At 40.9% G+C, this 22,027-nt stretch overlaps 1 protein-coding gene across 1 annotated transcript in view; it reads right to left on the reverse strand.

The window, feature by feature from the left end:
* The window catches only part of GABRG3 (gamma-aminobutyric acid type A receptor subunit gamma3), a 643,128-nt gene extending 626,212 nt beyond the window's left edge, over positions 1–16,916 (reverse strand). Inside the window, exons 1-2 of the mRNA XM_014781006.2 lie at positions 16,387–16,916; positions 11,147–11,295 (exon numbers count right to left, since the gene is read on the reverse strand). Of these exons, the coding sequence (XP_014636492.2) occupies positions 11,147–11,295; positions 16,387–16,439 (202 nt within the window). The 5' untranslated portion in view covers positions 16,440–16,916. The remainder of the gene's footprint in view (positions 1–11,146; positions 11,296–16,386) is intronic.
* Between the last annotated feature and the right edge of the window lie 5,111 nt (positions 16,917–22,027).

A 22,027-nucleotide genomic window follows, 5' to 3' on the forward strand; every position in this document is an offset into this window, starting at 1 on the left:
AATAATAATGCTTCAAAATTCATGATTCAAACACTGATAGAACTATAAAAAGAAATGGACATATCCACAGTTATTGCCAGAGATTTCAATACCCCACTCTCAGTAATTAATAAAAACAGGTTTTAAAAAATCAGCAAGTAGACTTTTATAAAACTATGAACCAACTTCACCTAATCGATCTAATTTATAGAACACTCCACCTAACAACAGCAAAACACATATTCTTTCCAAGTGCACACCAATGTAGACCATATTCTGGGCCATAAAACAAGTCTCAATAAATTTAAAAGGATTCAAGTTATAAAAAGTACGTTCCTTGACCAAAATAGAATTAACTCAGAAATCAATCACAGAGAGATATCTGGAATAATCTCAAATATTTGGAAAATGAATACCACACATCACATGAACACAACACATGGGTTAAAGAAGAAATCAAAAACTTAATTAGGTATTTTTTTACTGAATGTAAATGAAATCAAAGCATTGAAATCTGCAGGATGCTGCTACAGTAATACTTAGGAGGACATTTATAGCACTAAACACCCATATTAGAAAAGAAGGTCTCAAACCAATGACTTCATCTTTCACCTTAAGAAACTAGAAAAAGAGCAAATTAAACCCAAAGAAAGAAGAATGGTAATAATGTCAGGGAATAGGTGCCTCCAGAAACTCAAAGGTGGGTTTGGAAGCAATTAACTGTTTTTCTAAGTTGTTTCTTTTCCTTTTGTGTGTTAAAGAGATGTAACCACCAGCCATCCTGAAACTGACCAAGCCTCGCCACAAGAGCTATGGCCAAGACCTTTGCCTTAGTTTTAATACAAAGATCTCTCCAGGAGAAGCTTAGGCCTTATTATGTGGAACCATTTTCTCCAACTGAGCCTGTGCAAGCGAATACCTGCCTCTCCCTTTTGCACATTGATTCCCCAACTGAAATAAAAGTTCCTGCTTCCCTTTGTTTGGGGACGCCATGACTTTGGAAATGATTCCTCATGGCCTCCTATTTGCTGCAAATACACTTTACTTTGTGAGACAACTGCCACTGGTGTAGAGGCTTATTTAACTCACCAGGATGTGAGCCCACTTGGTTCGGTAACAATAACACAAATCTAAGTGAACATCAGTGAACAAGAGAACAGAAAAACAATAAATATTCTGATTTAGTATGTCTTTGGGTTAGTCTCTGACCTCTGTATTTTAAAGAGTTGTCCAGGTAATTCTGATGCCAGATTTGTGAAGTGTTGGCTATATTTCCTTTAGAATCCCTTCAAACCATGATATTCTACGTAACTGTGATTTTTCACATCTGCATTTGTCCCTCAAATGTGAACTAGTAGGATAACAACCTAATCAGTATGGGCGCAGTAATACTTTATAAAAGGATCTGTAAGATATTTTGGATCAGGGTGTTAATTACAGACTGATGAAATGCCGACAGCTGAACAGAAATCTCAATATAAGACAAAGTTTTTATGACAGTGGAACTGTCTGAGGGGCTCTGTTCCACTACTCATAAATCAAACTGAAACAGCAGGCGAGACAGAGTGTGCGTCTGGGAACACAGTGGACAGAAGGCACCTGACACTTTCAGTCCACTCACTATGGGCAAGATGTCATAATCTGATATTCTTACAACAGGACTCAGATGTAGTTTTAATTATTCCATTTACAGATGGAAACCTACAGGCCAGTGAGGTTGTTTCTTTCTCTGAGTGAATCTGCTGGTAACTGGCAGAACCCATTATCTGCATCCAGATCTTTTCTCACTCATGCACTCTCTAATACACACGAAGCTATTTTGCTCAGTTCCTGGAGTAGTAATGAATAAACATAAGAAACAGATCATTTGTTATTCTATAAACAGAACTGAATATTCAGATCAAGTCCAGTCATTAGATTACTCCTAGGGACATATGACCTGAGTTATTTACCAAATTACATATAAGAAAAAATAAAATATTTATACTTTGAAACTTCATTATATGTTCCTTACAAGAAAAAAAATAGCCCAGTAAAAATCTTTTTAATGAACTGAACTATGTGCAAAAGCTCTAATATAGCCTTGCCTTAACACAGAATTCTGCCTTAGGTAAACGAGTGCCATGGTGAAATCCTAAGTGCTAAGGTCTGTGTGCAAAAAGGATCACTGCCCAGAACGTGGGGAATACACGGGGAAGGGGCACCGACCAACGTGTGTTGCGCTGAGGTAATGGGTCTTAACCCAACATCCTCTGGATGCCTAATTAGTCTCTCATAGAGATGACAGGTATAATTTTCCCACAAAATTTGTTCTCCACCTCCCCTATGCATCTGAATTAACTTTGTGAGAGAATCAGTTAACTAAGTCTACAGTAATAGCTTTTACTTCAAGCACAGCAATTAAGAATGTCTGTTTCCCTTCCTCCTACATCTGTTCTGAGAGTGGAGTGCATACGTTTGAATTATTTTCTGGATATATGGTAATTGCCAGGAAATGACAACTAACCTGCCTGTAGAGTAGGCTGTGGTTTTTAGGTGAGGACTAGTCAGGCTAACCTAAATGTACAGTTGACACAGGCATCGGACATCATCTGATGTGCATTAAGAAATGAAGAGAGGGCCAGCCCCGGTGGCCTAGTGGTTAAGTTCAGTGCACTCTGCTTCAGCGGCCCGGGTTCAGTTCCCAGGCACAGACCTACACCACTCATCTGTCAGTGGCCATGCTGTGGCAGCGACTCACATACAAAAAGAGGAAGACTGGCAACAGATGTTAGCTCAGGATGAATCTTCCTCAGCAAAAGAAAAAAGAAAGAAAGAAAGAAAAGAAAAAAGAAACAAAAAGATAGTCTGACTTGAGTTAGTAAGGGGGTTGTCTGAAAATCACTACCCAGCTGGGGCAGTTTGACTGCATTCTATTAGTGCACTATGCTTTGAGGGACCCCAAAATATCCCACACGCTACCTCCAACTCCCTCTTCCTCTGACATATAAGCGCCTACACTTCAATATTTGTACTTAATCCCTTTGGATTAAAACATGTCTTTTATTTTTCTTAAAATATGAAGACCATCAGGAGACAATTGTATATACCCATTATAAAACATAATATCTTAATAATACATTTGATTCTTTGCACAGCCCTCCACACATTTCAAAATACTCTCAAATTCAGTGATCCAATTTGAACTCTCAAAACCTGTGGCAGGGCGTAGCAGGAGTTATCGCATTTACACACACCAGGAACCAGCTCAGAAACAGGTGGGGCTCTCTGAATTTCCACTGGCTAATCAAGGCCTCTCTCAGAGATATCACATCTGTGAGCAACAGTCTTTATGCACTCATTTTATAGTTCTATGGTAATTCAATTACGCTCATAATTTTTTAAGGCTTGCTTTAAAAATTATACTTTAAGGCCCACTTGTTATTTCTTATCATTGTTTCAAAATATATTATCTGCAGCAAAACTAACTGCGGACTTACTTGGGTCATATTCCCACTAGTTAGTCATTTTCTTGTTCCCTGTCCTCATCTGGAACAGGACCCTGGAATGAGCAGGCACTTCTCCTGTGGCACCCAGCAGGGAATGGTCTGGGTCACCTCGGTCCTCCTGAGTCAGTGCCCAGTGCCATGTCCAGCTCTGGCAAGCCTTAAGGAAAGAAGCTCCAGGTGGCATCTTATCCAGTGCTCGCCCTCAGGTGGGGCCTGTGGCCATCCCCCCTAGAGGAGGAGGCTAGAGTCCCTGTCTCTTGCCAGAGTTCCAGAGTTACAGCAGTAGCACAGCTCACGTCCTCACCCCTGCAAACAGCTTCCTCTTGTACTGGATGTTCATCATTGCACATTTAGAAGAGGTTTTAACTAAACTGGGAAAATAAACTCTAGAAAAGCCTGGAAAAGAAGTCCAGATATGCAAGCACCTGAAGAAGAGGAACAGAAAATTAACCTGTAGCCATGAACACAGCCAAGGGAAGATTATTCAGGCGTTCTGCCTGAATTAAACAAACCGGTCATTTCTATGCATTACACACGTCTTCACAGTGTCCATTCTTCTTGAAAAGCCAATACGTGGCCTTTCTTTTTCCCAAGAAAATTCCTATTTGGCATAGATTGTCCATATTATGGAGAGGGAATTTGTATTCTGTAATAATCTATTTTCAGGAGGACGGATCAGATTTCTTCAAACCCTGAAGGGAGAGAAATTCACTCAGGTCATTTCCCTTCTTTTTCACAATGCTCTTATTAAAAGGTTTATTCTCCTCCAGCCTTTTTGAGCTCACATGACAATATCTGTTCCCGAGACAAATTACACCCTTCCTAACCCTGAAGTAGTAAAGGACACAGCTGAAATATTACTTAGAATGATGGATAGTTAAAGACAAGGAACTAAAACAGATACATCCATAATTTAGAAGTTAGTTGAGGAGAGATAATAGCTGGGAAAGCAGTGAGTATTTTTAAAACATAATGATCACAATTTGTATTATGAAAACTAATTAGAGGATTCCATGTGGATATGTTACTTCTATGCAACCTAAATGAGTCTGCTGGATTCCATCTATTTATTGTTGACAATAACAGTGATGAGCCATTTAATTTATTTCCTGATGTTGGATCTTCGTGGACGCAGTTGGACTATGTATGTTGGGAGATGCCAATGTGAACTGATGCATCTTTAGTTGGGAATTGAAAACTGTGTCCCAGGGGCAAAAAAAGATCAATTCTCAGCTGCAACACTGTAGAAAGTACACAAAAATAGTGCAAAAACTGCTTCATGGTTACACCACATCACGTCATCCTCAAGACAGTCCTTCAAAACCTATTATCCCCATTTTAAAGATGAAAAACTGGTGTTGGAAGAAATTCAGGGGACAGACACTTGATCCACCATGGAGGGTAGGTGAGGGGGGTGCAAGTCATGGAAGAAGGCTTCTCATAGGACATAAAGTCAAGGCTTGAAGAAAGGTAGAGGCGATCTCAGTGCAGAAGTGGAAGAAAGGCGTTAAGAGAATTGCAAGCTAGAATGAGAAAACAGTGAAAGCAAGGGCCCAGATGGGGAAACAGAAGGTTTGGTGTCCCCAAAGGGTATAACATGTGAGGTGCAGAGAGTCAGGAAATGAAAGCTGAGACATAGGCAAGGGCCAGAGGGTGGCTTACCTCTTTATGTCATTTTAAGGGGATTGGACTTTATCCTTGAAGAAAGTGGAGTTTTCGTGACATTTAAGCCAGAGAGTGCCTTAAATAGGCTTGCTTTACTCTAAAGTGGGACTACCAATATCGATTCCTAATTGCTCTTTGGAGATCCCTGCCCCTCTCCCTCCCCATCAGAAGAACCCAAGTGTGGATAGTGTCTGTGTTGCTAGCCACCTGTCCATGGCCAAGGGCTTGGTACAGAGTGAATGATCAGTAAATATGGGCTGACTTGCTGAGAGAGGGAGAGAGTGAAAATGGAGGTGAGCAAATAAACTGATAATTGCAATAAACTAATGATAAATCCATGTACAGCACTATGTTAGGAACATGTAAGTTGACTGTGCCTTGATGAGGAGGCATGATGATTATAACAAATAAAATAGGCTACATGTGAAAAAAGTAGTGAGAAAAGAAAAGGAATTCAGATTTTTATAGAAAATTATAATTTAAAGCAGAGACCTAAACTATGAAAGAAAATGGTGTCTAATTCAGTATCTTTTACCAGGAGAGCTGTTCTTGGGCAGTTACTCTGATTGAACGTCAGTGAGTTGCTGGATTCTGCCACTCTGGCATTATTTAGCACTTAAATGAGACAGGAAGAGGAATCCTAAGATGCCCCAGTGACCCTGGGGACTTTCATCAGGTCACTCTGCCGCCCCACGGACCATGACAATGTGCATGATAGAACTCTAAAGTCATGAAACCAAAGAGGAGCATCCTGCTTTATGGTTTTATATTTAATTGTTTTTTACATCTCTTTCATTCAAAAACCACGGAGCTCTTCTGAGATATGATAATGACTTCTGAGGAGTAAATGACATGAGACTTTAGAGGAGCTGCCTTCTAAAAAAGAAGCATTCATTCTTAGTGTGTACTATTCTGTTTCATTTAGAGAATTCACAACTCCTTACGTACATAACGGAAAAATAAAATCCTTAGAAATGTGAATTCTGCTTGCCCATAGCATGTGACATATCCCCTTCCAAGTGTTGTGTTGTATGTGTGTGCAAGAGGGGTGCCCTGTTTTTTAATAAGTTTGTCTTGCACTTTCTATAAGTAGTGCAGTGGCTAAGTACTCTAGCTATAGTCAGAGAGATCTGGGTTGGAAGCCGCCTCACCCACTTTCTACCCATGTCCAATTCAGAGGATGAATGTGGTACCAAATAATACCATGGATAGAAGGTGCTTTCCTGTGTTCTCGCACAAGATAAGCAAAGGACCAATTGGACTAAATGCCCAGAAGGGCAAGGAGTGAGTCTTATTTATCTTCGGTCTAAGGTCAAGCACAGCATCTAACAATTAATGAGAAAATCAGTAATATTTTCTCAATTTTCTCTTTCCATATAAACGCAGAATTGTTGCACGCTCTTCACACTGGATAGACCTTTTATATAATTATAATGGGAAGACTGTGGTGACAATTGAATTTACCTTGTGCAATGGTAATTTAAATATAAACTCACTGAATAAGTATCTTAAAGTTGGAAGGAAGTTTAAGAGTAATTTGGTCTGCAACTAGAAGGCTGTGCAACTATGACATACAACTATCTACTGGGGCTTTGGGGGAAAAAAATAAATAAATAAAAATTAAAAAAAAAAAAAAGAGTAATTTGGTCTGCCTCCTTCATTGTATGGAAGGGACAAGTGAAACACAGAAAAATAATATGACTGCTCAAATATCGCACTGGACATGCATCTCCAAACCCTCTGCACACTACACCACAAGGATTTTGAAATTCTATGCCTGTTGGAACCAGTATAAATCCATGTCCTGCTACAGATAAACTGGAGACCTGAGCCTCAAATTTGGAAAAACAGAGGGACAGGGTGGCTGGGGTAGTATGACAGCTGGCAAGCTGCTGGGCGCTAAATGAAATTGAGCACCATGGAGAAGAGGAAACAAGCCATAGCCGGGGTGCATCATATGCAAAACACGCCTGCTGCAAACTCCATGTTCTCTAACCATAACCATGAATATGATGCAGGTTTGTACCAGCACTTGTAAACATTTCTCTCTTGGCCAAACACACTCTTATCTTGGTCTTGGATCAGCTTTTTAACCCATCAACTTTTAATCTATCATAACAACTGATAGAAAAACTAGACAGAAAATCAGCAAAGATGCAGAAGAACTCAACAATACCATCAAACAGCAGTATCCAATCCATCCAACAGCAGAACACAGTCTTTTCAAGTGCCCATGGAGCATTCACCAAAATAGACCAAATCCTGGGACATATATCAAACATTAACAAATTTAAAAGAACTGAACTCATACAAAGTATGTTCTCGAATCACAATGGAATCAAACTAGAAATCAGTAACAGATAACAGGAAAACTTCCAAACACACAGAAACTAAAAACACATTTCCAAATAATCCACGAGTTAGGAAAAATCTCAAGGGAAATAAAAAAATCCATTGAACCGAATGAAAATGAAAATACAACATATCAAAATCTGTGAGATGCAGCTAAAGCAGTGCAGAGAGGGCAATTTAGAACACTAAATGCTTCTTAATTAGAAAAGAAAAACGGTCTCAAGTAAAGAATCCAAGTGCTACCTCAAAGAAGAGCAAAATAAACCCAAAGCAAGCAGAAGAAAGCAAATAGTAAAAATAAAGGCAAAATTTAATGAAATTGAAAACAGAAAAACAATGAAACAAAAAGTTAGGTCTTTGAAAAGGTCAATGAAACAAACCTCCAGCAAGATGACAAAGAAAGATGACACAAAGTACCAATATCAGAAACGAAGCAGAGGATATTATTATAGGCCCTACAGATATTAAAATGATTATAATATTATGATAGTCCTATCATGAACAATTCTATACACATAAGTTTAACATTTCAAAAGAAATGGACCAATTCCTTGAAAAGCAAAACTATCACAATTTACCGAACACGAAATTGATAATTTGAAAACACTTACGACTATTAAGGAAATGAATTTGTAAAGAAGAAATTCCCAGAAAATAAATCTCCTGACCCAGAGAGTATCATTGGAGAATTCTATAAAATATTTAAAGAAGAGTTAGAACAAACTCTTAGAAAATCTCTTCCAGAAAATAAAGATAAGGGAGCCTTCCCAACTCATTTTATGAAGATAGTATTACCTGACACCCAAACCAAAGATTGTTGGAAAAAAAATAAAAGGAAAAAGAAAACTAAAGACCGATGTCCCTCACGAATAGAAATACAAACATCCTTAAAAAAATATTAGCAAGAAGAATTCAGTAATATATAAACAGAGTTTTTTAATTTTTTTTTTGTGAGGAAGATCAGCCCTGAGCTAACATCTGCCAATCCTCCTTTTTGCTGAAGAAGACTGGCCCTGGGCTAACATCCGTGCCCATCTTCCTCTACTTTATATGGGATGCCGCCACAGCATGGCTTGACAAGTGGTGCATCAGTGCGTGCCCAGGATTCGAACCGGCGAACCCTGGGCTGTGGTAGCAAAGCGCGCGCATGTAATTGCTTGCGCCACTGGGCCAGCCCCTAAACAGAGTTTTTTAAAAAATAGTATCATTAAACATGATAAATAAGTGAGGTTTATTCTAGGGATGCAAGGCTGGTTCAATATTTGAAAATCAATCAATCTAATCTACCATATTAACCAACCAAAAAAAAAATCACATGATCATATTAATTGATCCAGAAAAAGCTTTTGGCAAAATTCAACACCCTTTCAAGACAAAAAAAACTTCTCTCAGAAAACTAGGAATAGAGAGAACTTTTTCAACTTAATAAAGAATATATACAAAATACCTCTAGTTAACATCTCACTTAATGGTGAAAGACTGTATGCTTTTCCTCTAAGAGCTGGAACAAGGTAAGCTGTCCACACACACTACTGTTATTCAGTGTAGTATTGGAAGTCCTAGCCAGCACAATAAGGCAAGAAAAGGAAATAAAAGGCATACAGATTGGAAAGCAAGAAATAAAACTGTCATTTGTGAATGACATGAAGGTGTACACAGAAAATTCCAAGGAACCTATCAAAACACAAACAATTAAAACTTCCTAAAACTACTAGTAAGTGAGTTCCACAAGTCCAAAGACACAACATCAACTTACAAAAATCAATTGTATTTCTGTATACTAGCAATGAAAACAGGTAAAATGGAATTTTAAAATACCGTACCATTTACAGTCACTCCAAAAACATTAAGTACTTAGGTGCAGATCTAACAAAATATATTCAGAACCTGTACACTAAACACTGTAAAACACTGGATGTAAGAAATTAAAGAAGATCTAAATAAATGAAAAGACATATCACATTCATGGATTGCAATATTCAACATAGTAAACATGTCAGTTCTCCCCAAATTGTATAAAGATTTAACATAAGATTTTTTGTAGAGACAGACAAGATAATTCTAAAATTCATATAGAAAATAAATGGATTATAAAAGTTAAAATAATTTCAAAAAAGAGGAATAAGAGGTTGAATTAATCTACCCAATTTCAAGGCTTATTATATAGCTATAGTAATCAAGACTGATTTTTGACAAATGTCCAAATGCAATTCGACAGAGGAAGGAAGGATAATCTTTTCAACAAATGGTGATAGAGCAACTGGATATCCATAAACTAAGAAAAAAAGGAAAAAGAAAAAGGCACTTAGCTCTAAATCTCACACCTTGATTTTATATAAAAAATTAACTCAAAAAAGATAATGAATTAAATGTAAAACATAAAATCATAAAACTTTTAGAAGAAAACAAAGGAGAAAATCATCAGGAACCAGGGTTTCATGAAGAGTTCTTAGATATTACTCCAAAAGCATGTTCCATAAAAGATTAAAAATCAATAAATTAGAGTCCATCAATATTAAAAACTTTTACTCCGTGAAAGATCTTGTTAAAGGAATGAAAAGACAAGCTACACACTGAGAGAAAAAAATTTGCAAACTATCTCTGGCAAAGTAATCATATCTAGAATATATGAAGAACTCAATATGCAACAGGAACAAATATAAGAAAATAATCCAATTTTTAAAGGGGCAACTAACATGAAGAGACATTTCAATGAAGAGGACATACTTCTGGGAAATAAGCACATAAAAAGAGTTCAATATCACTAACTGTTAGGGAAATGCTAATTAAGACCACAATGAGATATCAACCTATTAGATATACACCTATTAGAGCAGCTAAAATAAAAAAACAGTAAAACCGCCAATTGCTGGTGAAGACACAGAGAAACCGCATCTCTCATACATTGCTGGTGGGGGTAGAAAATGGTACCGCCACTTTGGAAAAGAGTTTGACAGTTTCTCAAAAAATCTAAACATTCATCATCTGACCTGGAATCATATTCCTGGGCATCTATCCCAGAGAATAAAATCTTATGTCCAATGAAAAACTTGTACACAAATGCACACAGTCATTTTATTTGTAACAAACAAAAACCAGAAACAACCGAAATGTTCCTCAATAGGTGAATGGATGAACAACTTGTGGTACATTCGTACCATGGAAGATGTCTCAGCAATAAGAAAGAACAAACTATTGATACCCACAACAACTTGAATAAATCCCAAAATCATTTTGCTGAGTGAAGAGAAGCCAGTCTCAAAAAGTCACACACTGAATGACTGCATGTATGTAACATTCTCAAAATGACAAAAATACAGAAGTGGAGAACAGATTAGTGGCTGGCAGGGGTTAGGAATTTTGGAGGAGGGTATGACTATAAAGGAGTAGCAAAAGGAGGATCCGTATGGTGATGAAACAGTTCTGTATCACGATTGCAGCGGTTGCTACACAAATCTACACAGGATAAGATGACATGGAACCATGCACACACATTGTACCAATGTCAACTTCCTGGTTTTGATATCATACTACAGTCATGAATTGTGTGATGATGCACTATCTTTGCAATGTCCTGTGAATTTATAATTATTTAAAAGTGAAAACAAAAAATAGATCATCACAGTATATTTTCTATTGGAATACCAAACATCAATACTCACTTCCAATGTCCGGCCTCAGCTTTTTATCATATTCTCTTAGCAACTTGTTGAGAATAAGAGTCACATCGGTGTCTTGGGATTTTGGAGCCAAGACCCACTTTTGGTTTGATGATGAATCTTCATATTCATCCTCTTCCACCTTTCTGGATCTGTAATTATGGCACATAGCGTGACACGTAAGTTGCAGGATTGGCTCCAGGGCACCAGGGAAACATGGAGAAAGTCCCCCAGACCCTCAGCCCAACCAATGGATCACCTCCAAAATTAAAAAATAAAATGAAACACAAATTAGGAAGAATTCAACAGGAAAGATGCTACTGCTATTAACATGACATAATGTTTTCATTAAATGTCACAAAATGATTCCATGTCCAAGTTAAACTACAGAACACTGTGATAAGTAAATCAATGCCAGAAGATTAACCAGCAGGCAATCAGCCTTCCTTGGATCCACCTTCAGAACCTCTGAAAGTCAAGGCACAAACCTTCCAGATCTTCGCAAGATGGTGACTTCATCAAGCCATTTCCACCCCCCACTGCCAAGACCTCAATTACTTGAAGGTGAGAAGAGCCTTTGCAGAATGTGTTCAATGAGAATAGTTGAGTCTGACTTCTATGCTTCTCATGGAGACCGGAACCTTTGGTCTAGGCAGACATGGGGACATTATGAGGTGGTCTGCCTGGACAGCACTCATGTGGGTGACGAGGAACAGAGATGTTGGCTGGCGAACAACCTCTGGCAATCTTACACGCCTCCTACTACACAAACTGATTCATCTCTTACAGAGTAGGCTAACACACACATTAAAAATTAAGATCTTTCTAATACATCTTCATCATTTGGTCCCTTAATAAATGGGTCCAAATGAATGCTTGAGCATCTCTGAGCTTGTCTCGTGCAGGGCTGAGCATGACAGCCGCCTCTCCTGGGTGATACACACTGACAGACGTACTTGAATGGAGAGGCCTCGAAATGACAAGTTAGTTTTCTGAGTGAGTGAGGCCGTTCGGGCTTGAAAAGAAGAGAGTCCTCGTTTGCCTTAAAGCAGCATTTCCAGGTGGACGGCCATTCACCACGGCAAGAAAGCTCATAAAACAAACTTCCCCCTTTATAATGTCAGTGTGCCTGCCTTAATGACTTTTTCCTCACATATGGAGCACAAGATAGAATAGAAAACTGCATTGGGGTTTATTTGTTCTGAGTGTGAGCTCATTTCTGTTTGGTTTCCCAGACAGGAGCCAAAATGTTAACACCATCTCAGGACAGTTGTGCTCTGGACATAAGTTTCTTTAAGTTAATTTCTGGAATTTTCTAAATTACCTATAATGAACATGACATAAATGAAAAGAATAAACTTTTTAAAGTTTATTATCTCTATTTTGTTTAAATCTTCAGAATCATATATATTCTATATAATAATATAATATATCATTACAATAATAATTATATAATTATAACATATAATTATATGTTATCTGTATAATCATATGTCTATGTCATATATTCTATAAATGAGTCTTTTTATGAGTGTCAACTAGCCTTAACATCGACTAGAGCAGTGTCAGATAGTCTAGTTCTGGATGAATATACACATGTTTATGAGATTCTGATAACATAAAAATGATAGTATATAGCATATATTTCACAGACTGACTTCACTTAAGTTTTTCCTAGGCTGATCTTACACTGTAATTCTATTTCTTGAATACCTATTGGCCAGAAGGCTAAAATAAATCATCCATAGAAACTATAAATTGCCATGGTTTTTTATTTGCCATCAATAGGAACTTATAAAATTGGGGACAGATATTCAAGAAGTGATATGCTGCATTTCATCATCTGTCAAACTGAACTTTTACAAATTAACATTACAGAATTTAAAATGTCACTGTAGAATATTTTATTTTATCAGGAATATTAATTTTATAATCTTGCAAAAAAAAAAAGTAGGTTGAAGCAGGTTCTGTAGGACATGGATAGCTGGAGCCAACAGCTGGCATTCATTCCAGAGCGAAAGCATTTGGGGGACTGGGGACACAGGGTCAGCCTGCCTCGGCGGAATCACATTCAACATTCACGGGACACGTTCCAATCCAGCCACCATGCTTTTCTCTCTCCCTTTGCTGTCTCTCTGTCTCTTTCCCTCTCTCCTCTCTCCTCTGGCCCCTCCCTCCCCTTCCCTTCTGCCTTACTCTCTCCCTTTTTCCCCTCCCCCACACCCAAAGACAGCTCACCAGCACAGACCAGACCATGCTCTGTTATTTCCTATTGCCCCAGCGGTCATATGGACACAGACTGAGCACACTGACTAACTCTTCATCAGTTCTCTGTATACACAGCCTTAGCTTCTGAAAAATACTCTAGCTACTTCAATAACAGGTATTACAATGAGCCTAATTCTCCCTCTAGTGGTGATGAGAGGGTTTTCCTGAAATTTCCTAAGCTTCTTCCTTAGAGGCCAGGGCAGATGAGAGTCGGGGACAGGAGAAAGGAAAAGAAGCAGTGTTCTCTCCCACCCCTTCAGCAGGCAACACGGGACCTGCAGCTCCGTGGCTTGGTTGGGGTGGACAGTGGGCAGAGATGCTCCTGGCCCCTCAGCGGCCAACACTGAGCTCCTCCCAATCCTGATTCCCTGTCAGTTTGCTGCAGGACTTCAGAGAAGGAAACAGAAGCCTCACAGTGCTGGAGCCAGACCACTAGCCCTACAGGAAAATCCTCCCTTTGATGAAAACCAAATGTCATCTCAGGGAACCCACCAGAGTGTGCGCCAAACAAAAGTGTTCTGCTTTTCTAAAGTCTAAGTGGGTTATATATATTCTTTATGAGCATTCTGTTATCAGGGTTGTTGGATCCTAAACACCATCACTGCAATTAGCTGTTTCTTAAAAACAAATCGGTGATGTAGTGTCATTGTCAAACAACTGCTCAACCCTCAGATGTTATTTTCACGTCTTACACCTTCTCTTCAAGCAGGACAGAGACAAAGTCTGAAGTATTTTTAAACATTAAAAGGAGCTCCTAAACCTCAGAAAGCGGTTAAGCATCTTCCAAATATTACCAAGGTCCAGGTGTGACTTAGCGTGTTTAATGTATAACAAGCTCATCCACGGGTGTCAGAATGGGGCGCTTTTCCCTCCAGGGAGTTGCCAAGCCATCACCATAGACCACAACTTTCAGAACCCTTTCCAGGGCCCTTCAACACCAGGAAGACATTCTGAAGTGCAAATGAGAACCCTCTGAGAATTAACAGTTTTGAAAGATGACGCTGGACATTAGATTATTTTACATGTCTGTAAAAATCCATTCAAAGAACAAAGACACTTTCAAAGGAGAGGCATGTAGCAATAAAATTAGTTCAAAATTTGGATTTTTTTCAACTGCTATGCAACCTCTATTATGAAGGCCAGGGAACCAACCCAGACAGAACATATTAAAATCATTACATCTGCCTTGGCAAAATGGAAAGATGAAGAATCCCAAGAGATTGGGTGTGTATTTGGGAATCTCTAGAAACCTGACTGTTTCAAGTTAGATACTAAGATACTTTCCTACTAAGTACATAAAGTAATGAGGATAACAGGCAGTTTTCCTCCTACCATGTTAAGTATCTATAGATCTAAAGAAGTGATTATCTAAACCTGAACCGCAGGTCACTTCATCCAGTCGGTGGCAACAGAAAGGTCATGTAGACGTGACTTCAGATCTAGATATGACTTCAGACCTCCATGTTACGCCTGGTGCTGTCTGCCGCTAAACAGAGACACATCCAGGTAGAATCAGCCTCAGAAAGTGCACTTGCATTGCCGTTCCCAGCTCTCTCCTTAGACAGGAAGAAACTGAAGTTGAAAAGCCCCAGGATGGCTCTGCCTCATTGAGAGAGCCGCCTGTGAGTCACCGTCGAGCCTGCCATCCCTGGCACACCCCACCTGCCGTTCACACTCTCAACTCTTAGTGAAGATGAGTGGCGTGGAGGGGAGGGCCAGAGATTTCTTCCTCAGAGCGAAACACCCCCGTCAAAAGTGGGGAGTAAGGACTGGGATTTGTTAATGTGTCTTCCTAGCTCCTCCGTACTTCACAAATATGAGTGAAAACTCAAGACCTCCTGGCACTTCTTGCTGACACCTGCAGGGCTGACGGCCCACAGGGACGCTCTCTTGCTCTCTAGCTCCCAGATCCAGGAAATGAAGAAGTGTCAAAACAAGAGTGTTTAGGGGATAGGGATGCCCTGAGATTCTTGGGGTGATGATGGGGGGAGAGCAAGGGAGCTGCTCTAATTTCTAAAGCACAGGACAATCTGCAGGCTCTGGGCCAGAGATGTACTCTGGGAGACAATTAAAGAAACCAAACCCAGAATCTCCAGTTATATTTACAGCAACAGGGTTTAACCTTCCGGTCTCACTGCCCTTCCATTCTCATGAGCCCTCTTCACCTCTTCCTGGAACCTTTCTCAGCTCCTATTATTAGCTGGTTGGTGTTCTAGGAGGAAGGTTAAGGGTATTTACGGTGAGATAATTTCTTACAGTTACTAGGCAGAAGCCTTATTAATTTCAACATGCTTGCTTCAAGGGGGCAGGTGTGTGTATATTCTTGTGTGTGAAAAGTGGCTCATCTAGAAGGGGTGCATGTGTGCATGTACGTGCGTGTGTTTGCAGGACCTGGGAAGGGAAATCCTGTCTGAGAAGCAGAGCCCCAGCTGCCCATTTGCCCCAATCCTCCTCCACCTGCCTCCAGCCCGGGTTCACCAGACTGGACTAAACTGGACAGCTAGGAAACCGTGACTCCTGGGTCCTGGGAAATTTCAGAGTGCTGGAAATGATACAGAATTGTCGGTCAATGTGTGTGTGAGCCCCTGGAACACTTTGGGGGGAGGGGTAAGGGGTAGCTAAGGAGGTAGACACCAACGCTCCCCTAGGATATTGGTTTTCAAAACCCCTTAAAACCACCAGACCATTAAAGATTCAGGAGAAGAGCCCATTCACCTCACAGTCCCCACATTCCCAGCTGCAGAGAAGGCTGCAGCCGCCCAGCCTGGAGACGCAGATGGCCGTGTCCAAGGGGAGGTGGGACAGGTGAGGTACAGGCCGACTTCCCGGCTCCTGCTCGCCGGCCTGGCGGGCTGTGCGGCAGCCCAGCCGACGGCGGGGCGCGCCAGGGACTCCGGGCCAGGGGACAGCGCCCCCCCGCCGCCCTCCCGCCTGGCTCAGAGCCTCCGGGGATGCGGAGCCCCGGCGCCACTTACCGCGCGTGCAAGCCCGAGAACAGGCAGAGGAGGAGGAGCAGCTTCGGGGCCATGGTGCGGTGGAGCTCGGGGCTCGGGGTTCGAGGCCTCCGGCCGGGCGCGGCTTCCTCCTGAGCGCGGGCCTCGCCTCCGCCGGCTCTCTTCGCCCTCGCTGCCTCCGATGCCCCCGACTGCGGCGCGACAGAGGCGCCGGGCCGCCGCGGCCGGACAGGTGTGGGCTCGGGCGGCCGGCCGCGCCCCCGACGGCCGGCGGGTCTGCGCGCGGCTCCGCGGGGCGCACGCGGGACGCTCGGCCACCGCGGCGCGCCGCCCCGCCCGCGCACTGGCGCTGGGTCCGCGCGGCGGGGCGGCGGGAACCGGCGGGCGCGGCGGTCCCTGGCCCCGCAGCCCCGCGGCCAGGCGCGGCGCAGCCCACCCTACCGCCAGCCGCCAGCCGCGCGCCGGGGCCGGGCGGTGGGCTCTGCGTGGTGTGCGGCCGCCCTGCGCTCGGAGGTGGGGGCAGCGAGGCTGCCGCTGCTTTGGCGGCGCCTCCGAGGCGGTCCCGGCGGGGAGGAGTTTCCCCAATTACACGCTTGACAACGCGCGAGGCGAAGAAAGCCAGGTTTGAATGGACTCAGAGTTTGAGGCCGGGAAGGGGGCGGGGCCCAGCAGAGGCGGGGAGTCTTGGGGATCCCGCAGGGAGCCTGAAGTAGGGTCCCAGGGAGCGGCACCCCGTCGTCGAGAGAGAGCCCCCGAGTCGGATGGGATGCGCTCCTCCTGTCATTTCAACTCGACGTGGTGGTTCTCCGGTGCTTCCTGACCTGTAGCCGGCCCCTCCCGGCGCGTTTTCAATTAGGTACGCCGTAGCGAAGGAGTGAGATGGTTTGCTGAAAGCAGTCAGCCCTTGCATCGCACACGTCGTGCTAAGTCGACTGAACTCCTATACACTACTAAGATTATATGCTTGGAAAAGTGGCTTGCTGGGGAGTGTTTGGAAAAAGCACCCTCGCTGTGTACCTTTCCCACGGAAAAAAAGTCGAGACTAACACATACCAATAAACATGGTGAAAATGAATGTTAAAGGTAGGAGAGAGAAAGACCCTAAGTCAAAAAGCAAAAGACGTTCTGTTCGATTGAACCACGAAAGGCACTTCATTCAATGTATCTTCATACTCCAAAAGCTGAAAAATGCATTTGTTTTCATTTGTAATAATCACTCAGAAAGCTAGTCTTTCACCATATGAGTATTACAATATCAGCATAGCTTAGAATAAATCCACTAAGAATTTTGCTTTTATATTGCAAAAAAAAATAGTTCTTAAAAAGTATTTTATATTTTGAACTATTCATGGAATTATGAAAGTGTGTGATAACTATTTCTTTAATATTGTCAAATAGCTTTGTTCATAAAACATAGAGAAGAGTAAGTTGAAAGTTGTCTGGTGTTTTCCCCCTTGTTCCTGGGTTCACCAACATGAAAGTGGTCATGAAGTGGATGGGAGTGTTGTTGATGGTGATATGTTTGTTTTTTTTTTAACAATGGAGCTGTGGATGCCTCAGCAGGCCATCTTCCTGTCTCTATGTGGCCTTGAGCTCACTCCAGCTCACCCCTTCCCAGGGCTCCTTCTGGCATCCTCCTCTGCCTGCCTCATCTCTCCTACTTACATGCACAGACCCAACTCAGGTCTTCTGTTTTAAGAAGACTCCCAACACTCCTGCATTCTGCCACCTCCAACACCTTGAACACTTTTTCCAGCTTCAGGGGAATATGAGCATTTATCATACTCTGCTCTAATCTCTAATTTTTTCTGTTACACAGTTGAGCACTTTTAAAATCAGTTAGATGATGACATCATTCATTAATTGTTTATAGAAGTATGTCATCTCCACATCGTTTTTAAGTGTGCTGTTAAGAAAACTGCAAATAAAAAGAAACAATTCTTCTATGCCTCAATTTTTAACACAGTAATAGGAACAAAGGTAAAAATAACCATCAGACATTGATAACGTAATAGGGACCCAGGATTGATGTGAAGGTTTTACATAGATTAACTCATTTTAACTCACAACATTATTCCCTTTCAAAGATGGAGGAAAAGCACAGAGAAGTTAAGTCATTTCCCCAAGATCACACAGCTAGGAGGTTGAAGACTGGGGGTTAAAACCCAGCAGTCACCTCCAATGGCTCAGTCTTAATGAGTATGCCATACTGCCTCACAGGTGAATAGGAGCTCAGTAAACATTTGTTGTTTTCTTCTTTGACTGAGCCATGTTTTAGACTCCATGCTGTGTTATTTATTATTTGAGCATGAGTACAAATGCTTACAATTTGTTTATAATAGAAACAGACCAATACTTGAATATTTTTGTAAAATATCAGTATAATGAGAAGTGTCCTATGAAGTTTTTGCAGTTTAACCAATGAAAAAGAAAATGTGATGCTCATTTTACATCCTTGTGTGGTTTATTCTTTTACTTTCTTGCATATGTTAAATGTGTTATTATTATGATTGAATGCAACATGGTATCTTCTGGCATTTTTAATGCTTTGCTTCACTTATTAGACTTAGTGGATCAGTTTGGTAGACTTGAACATTTTACCTTGGAAAGCCCCTCTTCCCATGTTGCAGTCAGGAACAAGACTTTTTTTTTCTTTTTTTGTAAAGCTAAGTGAGTTGAGGGGAAGGGAAAATCCAAAGCAAGCTTCCTGGGCATAAATGTGAAAGCAAAATGCAAGGTCAACAATCTAGAATCTTCAAAGGCAAGCTTTTAGGCTTTGACTTTCCTCCTTAGCCCAGCTTGACCTGCGGAGATTGGGGCGGGGGCGGGGGGGGGGGGCGGAGTGCTTTACGGAGCATGCGCAGTGCTCACCCTCCGTTTTTTGCCTGAGTGTTCTCCATCTTCAGCCCCAGAAAAGCTCACAGTTCCACTGGGGCGTGCTGGATTTGCATTCCATTCCCCAAGTTCGCAGGAAAAGAAAGGGAAATAAAAAGTGACATAAGAGGTAAGGGTTGGGAATCGATCCACCCAACTGAAGCACATGCACTTCTGTGAATATCGACCATTCTTCTGCGATGCATGCTGTTTGTTTCGAGTGTTGGCATCAGGTCCAGACTCAGGGTTTCCAGGGAAGACCCGGGCTGGCCCGCGCAGCGTGAGGGTTGAGCTGCATCTCGGCAGGAGGCGGGAAGGAAACTGAAGGGGCGGCGAGAATGCCTGCCTTGGCTAGGGATCCTTTTGCGGCTTCTCGGAGACATACCTCTCAGGATTCCTTTCGTGGCCTCGCTTCACCTCCTACAGGCGCGAAGGAGCAGAACGAGCCATGCTGCTGAACATAAGTGGACCGCTGCATCCGTTGATCTTATTCTTTATTGCTTCTGGGTTTCCTGTTTGAATAAAATCTCTCCCACTCTCCAAATTATACCTCTGAGTTGTACTATGAAGTTTAAAAAAAAAAAAAAAAACTTTCCCTACTCAACGTTTTAAAAAATTTATTACCAAGGGATAATACACTTGCAACAAAATGCACTCCTCTTAAAAGTATGGCCCAATGAATATTTACACATGTATATATGATCTGCATAAGGATAGCATGCGTATATCATCCAGACTGAGATATAAAACATTTTCCCGGTGCCTCTTTCCAGTCGCTAGGCCATCTTCGCTGGCGATACCAACCCTAGGTGACCACTATTCTGTCTTCTGTCACGTCACGATAGACTGGTTTTGCCTGCTTTTGAATGTCACATAGAATCTTGTAATATCTTCTATTTCACACCGGGTTTTTCTCACCCAATATAATGTCTGCGAGATATAGCCATGTTGTTGCATGTAGCAGCTATTCATTAGTTTTTATTGCTGCACATGGTCTTTCATTGTGGTATTCAATATACCACACATTATTTAAGTGACATGCACGTATTTGTACATATTTGGTGGACAAATGCGCTCATTTCTCTTGGTTGTCTGACTAGAAATGGAATGTTTAGACCGCAGAGAAGGCATATGTTTAGTGATAAGAGGTATTGCTAAAGAGATTTCCAAAGTAGTTTTATCAATTTACCGCCTATTGGCTATGTATGAATTCCATACATAGCCTCAATGAAACGGGGGCTTATCATTCTTTTCAATTATAGCCATTCTGATATTTCATTCAGGTTTTAATTTCACTGAGCTGTTTTCAGATTCTCAGCCATTGGAGTATCTTCTTTTATGAAGTGCCATTCAAGTCTTTGGCTCATTTTTGAACTAGCCTGTTCGTCGTCGTCTTGTTTGTAGAAGCTTATTATGTATTTTTGATATGAGTCCTTTAATGTGTGTGTGATGAATATCTTCTCTCAGTTAATGGTTTGCCTTTACATTCTCCAAATAGTGTTTTATGAATATTATTACTTGGTGTCCTATTTAAGAAATCATTGCTTACCCAGAGGTAATAAAGATTGTGTACTATGTTTTCTTCTAAAAGCTTTATAGGAAAGCTCCTCTTTTAGGTCTAGGTTTCATTTGTCATTGATTTTAGTATATGACTTTATTTATGAGTCAATTTTTTTAATTCAAACAGATAACTAATGGATCTAGCATGATTTATTTAAAACACCCATCTTTTTACCCACTGAATTTGCATAAATCAGGTGACCATATATGAATGCATCTTTTTCTGGGCTCTGTTCTCTTGATCTATTTGTCTATACTTGTATCAATACCACACATATTTTTTATTACTATAGCTTTAAAATTGTTCTTAATATTATTTTTAGTACTCTGAATTTATTCTTTTGACTGTTCTAGGCCGTTTGCATTTCTGTATAAGTTAGCTTGTAAATTTTCCTGAAAATTTTTAACTATTTACTATGAAATAGTCACAAGCTTAAAAGGAAATTTATAAGAATAACACAAAAATTTCCATATAATATAACACAGTCTACAGTCCCTAGTCTAATTTTGTTAATTGTTCCAATAACATCTGCAATATCGTTTTCCCGCATATGGTCCAAGATCCCATTCAGGACCACACAGTTCATCCCCTGTGTCCCTTTAGTATGTTTTTAATCTAGAACAATTCTGTCACCTTTCATAGTCTTTCATAACATCAATAATTTCAGTATAGACAAGTGATTTTGTAGAATGCGGCTCAGTTTGGGTCTGTCTGCTGTTTCCTTGTGATCAGATTCCGGTTATGTATTTTTGGCAGAAATCTGGCATAAGTAACATTGGTTTTCTCAGTGCATTGCGTCGGAGCAAAGAAGGATGGTTTGTTATATTATTATTATGGGTCACGTTGGTTAAGTTGGTACCCGCTAGGTTCTTCCACTGTGAAGTTACTTTTTCGTTTTAAATTATTAATTATTCTTTGGGGAAAATTCTGTGAGAATATTTAATTATTTTAGTTTTAGCTTGCATTGGTGATTCTTGCCTCCTGGTTGTAAAATGGTTATTTTCTAATTTTGTTGTTTCTTCGACATTTATGAGTTGGTATTATACTTTAAGGAAGCGCTTTTCTCTTTCTCTATAATTACTTTCAGTGTGGACTGTGGTTTCTTTATTGCTATTCTCAAATTACCCAAGATTTAGACAGTAAGAGCTTCAAGCTGACTCCTAACTCCTTTTAGCCTGTCCCCAATGTACTTTTGGGCACGTCCTTAGTTTCTGCGGCAAGAAGATT

This window comes from Ceratotherium simum, chromosome 3 (genome assembly GCF_057802395.1).
Source record: "Ceratotherium simum simum isolate JZ-2026a chromosome 3, ASM5780239v1, whole genome shotgun sequence".
In the NCBI taxonomy this organism is placed as follows: domain Eukaryota; kingdom Metazoa; phylum Chordata; class Mammalia; order Perissodactyla; family Rhinocerotidae; genus Ceratotherium; species Ceratotherium simum.